Source organism: Anoplophora glabripennis, unplaced genomic scaffold (assembly GCF_000390285.2).
Source record: "Anoplophora glabripennis isolate ALB-LARVAE unplaced genomic scaffold, Agla_2.0 scaffold5149, whole genome shotgun sequence".
Classification (NCBI taxonomy): Eukaryota; Metazoa; Arthropoda; class Insecta; order Coleoptera; family Cerambycidae; genus Anoplophora; species Anoplophora glabripennis.
The window spans coordinates 1-5,246 of NW_019421222.1; the positions used below are offsets into that span (position 1 = coordinate 1).

The 5,246-nt window shown below is 29.6% G+C and overlaps 1 protein-coding gene across 1 annotated transcript; it reads left to right on the top strand.

The window, feature by feature from the left end:
- Positions 1-28: 28 nt before the first annotated feature.
- On the top strand, positions 29-5,139 carry LOC108916843 (the record flags this gene model as incomplete). Its single annotated transcript, XM_023457061.1, has 7 exons — positions 29-214; positions 294-446; positions 863-1,009; positions 1,257-1,403; positions 1,515-1,823; positions 3,336-4,891; positions 4,944-5,139. Coding segments are annotated over exons 1-7 (2,692 nt in total), but the record flags the coding sequence as incomplete, so codon positions are not given.
- Positions 5,140-5,246: the final 107 nt, after the last annotated feature.

Genomic DNA, 5,246 nt, shown 5'->3' on the forward strand with positions numbered 1-5,246 from the left:
ATTTTGACAAAAATTTCGAAGATCGTCACCATGCTTTCAAGAGGAAAACGTATTCTAAACATACTTTCTCAACAAAATGACGAAAGAACATCAAAAACAAGATATTCCTCTGATGGGAATATTCATAATCATAACATGGCTCGAAAGAATTTTGAAGCCTACGAGACTTCTACTGAAGTTCGTTCTGTAACAGTAAAAAAATTGGCTTTATTAGGTAGGTATTGTATTAATAATAATAGTTCTAAGTAGATTCAACAATTTTTAAATAATTCTTAAACTGCATTTTTCCCTAGAACCAGCACTAAAAAGTTTTCAAATTAGAGATAATTACATAAATAATAAGCGTGAGTCAACATATGACCGAAATAGTTTAGGAAATGAGCCTCCTGAAAATTTAGGCTTATATTATATTCCACCATCTATTCCTTCATGTCGCGCAGATTTAGGTAAGTTGTAAGTTCAATAATTTTTAAATAATTAAACTGCATTTTTTCCTAGGACCGACAATGGAAAATTTTGAATATAGAAATAGTTACGTAAATAATAATAAAGCTGAGTTAACAAATGACTTTAAGAGTCTTCTTAAGAGTTCAGAATCAGATTATATTCCATCAGTTTCTTCATGTAACACAGATTTAGAAGTTGATATAATATTTCAAATATTATTGTGTTCCGTTAAATAACTTTTCTTTATGTAAAAACTTAACAAAAATTAGAAAATAGAAAAATTTTGCTTTAACTTAAGACTCCATGTCTATGTTTTGTCTCATTTTTGGAACAAAGTAATATTGTAAATTACAGTTTTCGATGTTGTAGGTTCAACAATTTTTAAATAATTGTTAAACTGCATTTTTTTCCCCAGGGCCAACATTTCAAAATGGAGGTAATTCTTTAAATAATAACAAAGCTGAATCAACCGATGACCGGAATAATTTAGAAAGTGAATTTCTTGAGAGTTCAGGATCAGATTATATTCCACCATCAATTTCTTCGGGTAACACAGATTTAGGTAAGTTGATATTTATAATATTTCAAATACTGTGTTTCGTTGAATAACTTTTCTTTACATAAAAACAACAAAAATTAGAAAATAGAAATTTTTTTTTTAACTCACACTCCATGTCTATGTTTTGTTTCATATTTGGAACAATGTAATATTGTAAATTACAGTTTTTGATGTGGGTCCAACAATTTTTAAATAATTCTTAAACCGCATTTTTTTCCTAAATAATTCTTAAACCGTATTTTTTTCCCAGGGCCAACATTTCAAAATGGAGGTAATTCCTTAAATAATATCAAAGCTGAATCAACCGATGACCGAAATAGTTTAGAAAGTGAGTTTCTTGAGAGTTCAGGATCAGATTATATTCCACCATCAGTTTCTTCGTGTAACACAGATTTAGGTAAGTTTGTATTTATAATATTTCAAATGTATTCCTTTTTCTTTATGTAAAAACCTGACAAATAGAAAATTTGACTTGTTTATAAATTTATTTTAGTTTTCAATGTTGTAGGTTTATTTAGTGATTCAAACCAAATCAGTACTAATGCATTGATTAATGCCAAAAAGAATGATAACAAAATATTGAAAAACCTAGATGCATTTAATGAAAGCGGAGATGTAAAATCTTCAAGTAAAAATTTAGAGGGACATCTTAAGAGAGATAAAAGAGAGCATTGTATATATTGCGAAAAGACTGTCACTAATTTTGCACGACATTTAGTTCGCATCCATAAGAATGAATTCGAAGTGATCAAAATAATGTCACTTAAAAAGGGCTCTAAAGAACGAAAAATTTTACTAGATGAAATTCGTAAGAAAGGTGTGTACTATATTATTATAGTTAAAAATTAAAAGAACAATGTTCTAGTAATGAATATTCTACAAAGTATGTTTAATTCAGTCAGTTAACTCCAATACATACGTAATGTAAATTAAATACCTATACAGAAATACATACAGGGCGTCGCAGATTTTAATTAAGAATATTAAGGACTCTGTAGAGGAAGTAAAAATACAACCACTTTGCTATAAAAACTTGTTTTAAAAAATCTTACTATACTTTTAATATACAATTAAAGTTATTAAAAATACATGTTTTTTCAACTCTATTTCAGAAACAAACCAATTGCTTTCAAATTTTATAGTTATATGCTACCGTAACTCCTTTCAAAAAAAAAAAAAATTGCGATAGCCATTGGAAAAAATTACTGATCATTTAATTATTTCAAAAGATGGTAAATTGAATTTAAAAATCGACCTGTCTGGTCACTACTTTTATCCACACTGTATGAATTAAGCTACTGCTGAAATCAAACTGCAGCATTTAATTGTAAAATCTGAAAAATTTGTATTGTATTTTTATTTACTCTACACACTGCTCGTGGTTAAAATTTGGGTCACCCTGTAAAACATTTTTAAACCAGACATTATATAAGATGATTCTTTAACATTGAGAAAAATGTCGAGTAATTCCTTGCCGAAAAGGGAAGGTGTCTGTATAAACTTATTTCCAAATACGTCTACAAAGGGAGTTACATCTCTAAAAGCTAGGTTAAAATTCAGAAAATTAAAATTAAAAAAAGAAAAAAGTGAACTATGTTTTTAAAAGGCATTTTGAATTGCAAATTTTTGAAAGTTACAACAGAAGCCATAAGGGATTGCAATGTTCAACACTTTTTGAAGATCATAGATAAAACTATTAAAGAGATGTAAGTCCCACAGATGTTTTTGGAAATATATTTATTAGAAAATTCCCCTTATATTTTAACAAGGAATATATTGTTTGAAGTTTTTCATAATATTAATTATTATTTTAAAAATTGGATACAAAATATTTTTTTAAATCTACATTAGTTTTTTTTAAGTATTAGTTTTTTAATTACCATAATCTGTATAAATTATTACTGCACCAATCACTAATGGCACTGTATAATGGCACTTAATAATAATATCAAATGAGAGAAATATGTATTTTTATGTCATATAACATATTGTCCAAAATTATGTAAATCACAATTTTAGTTTTTTGGTTTTTCTCTATTTGAGTAATTTACCTCCTGAGGAAAATTTAGAAAAAGCATTTTAAAAATATATTAAATATTAAATCGATCCTTGCACAAAAAGAGTAGTGATGTGTTTTTTATTTTTATTTATCTGTATTCCAGTATGATATTTTTGGCAAAAATTTTCTGTAAAAAATAATATTAATCCTTTTGAAGTAATGATTGATTTAATATATTTTAAAAATGTTTTTCATATGTGGGGAAAGTACCCAAATAAATAGAGAAAAAAATATCATACAATTTGTAAACCTGTAGATTCTATATTTTAGGAAACTTCATTAATGCATTTGGAAGAGAGGGTGTTATAAATCCAGTAAGAAGACCTCGGGCTATACTTAAAAAAAAATCATCTGATTATTTGCCTTGTTCTGAATGTAAAGGTTTTTTTACAAGGACATATCTTCATAAACACATAAAAAGGTGTCCCAAAAAGGGACAAGAGGCAAATTCAAAACATGCTCAAGCGAATGGATTAACACTTCTTTATTTATCTGGCAACACTGATTTTGAAGATTTAAAGTTAAAAATATTTCCTCATATGAAATCTGATGACATTACCAAAATAGTTATAAACGACTTCTTAATTAAATGTTATGGTCAAATATATTTTAGGTGTCACAAAGAGAAACATTTGATTAACACGGTATCCCAACGCATGCGAGAATTGGCCAGATTCCTTAAGATATTACGAAATGAAGAACCAAAATTGAGTCTTATGGATTTTCTAAAACCCTGTTATTTTGACCAACTAGTAAGCGCAGCTAATCAAATTTCGGGCTATAATGAATACAAAGACACATTTAAAAGCCCTTCTCTTGCTCTAAGGTGGGGAACAGTACTTAAACAGGTCTGTGATACTGCCATATTTATTGCTACTAAAGGGAGTGATGAGGTAAAACAAAAAGAAATAACTGCACTGAGGCAAATGATAGACACCCAATTTCGGTTTTATGTTTCAACAAATGCATATAAGGATTTATCTGCAAAGAGCTGGAAAAAGGGCAGCATGTTACCACTAACGGAGGATGTGATAAAAATGAATGAATTTGTTGTTTTAGAGGAAGAGAAATGGTCAAAAAAATTAGAAATCACTCCAGATAATGTTTTATACCTTCGAAATTTAACTGAAGCTCTCTTGGGCCATGTTATACTTTTGAATAGAAAACGTTCCGGTGAAGCACAACGAATTACAATCGAAGACTATTTGAGAAAAACGGATCAACCTGGTATGCAAGATATTTATCAATCACTAACAACAGTTGAAAAGGTTTTAGTTAAAAATATAAAACGATTTGTTATTCGTGGAAAGAAAGGTAGAGCCGTACCGGTAATTTTTACGAAAGGCATGCAAGGTCACACAGAAATACTTTTAAAATCAAGGAAATTAGTGGCACCAAAAAATCCTTACCTCTTCGCTAACCCAAATACCAAAGATAGTTTTTTATGGTCATATAAAATTTTAAAAAAAATTGCCTCTGCTTGCAACGTTTCTAATCCCGAAGCAATAACAGCCACATGTTTACGGAAACACATTGCAACCATTGCACAAATTATATCTATGGAAAATAATGACCTGGAACAACTGTCAACACATCTCGGACATGAAAAAGCCACGCATTTAAATTACTATAGAAAAACTGATGATAAACTTCAAATAGCAAAGGTGTCTAAACTGTTACTACTCATGGAAAAGAAATCGATAGGTGAATACCGAGGAAAGTCTACAGAAGATATCGATCTTGAAATTCCAGATCTAGAAGATGATACGGATCAAGCATTGTCAAACGAAACAGATGATTGTGATAATGAAATTGAAAACATAAAGGTAACTTAAAATTAAAAATTTGTGATTCGTAATAAAATTATTCGTTTTTTAGCCTGCAGACGATAAATTTCCTCCAGTTAATAGAAAAAGCTCCAGTCGTTCTACATTTGTAAATGCTGAATATACTACCACCCTTGCAAATAATGAGAATACTATTTCTCTTAGGCCTCTTTCAGACGACACGGATTTTAGCCGGACCGGTTTTATTGCTCTTGCCGTTTACGATTTGGCGCCTTTTCACACATCACGTGAGGTCAATGCGGCACGGCTGGCAACAGGAATGTACTTAGTTTAGTGCAAGTTATGGACCGGCGACAACGTATTCTGATGTTGTTATACTTGCGTCATAGACGTT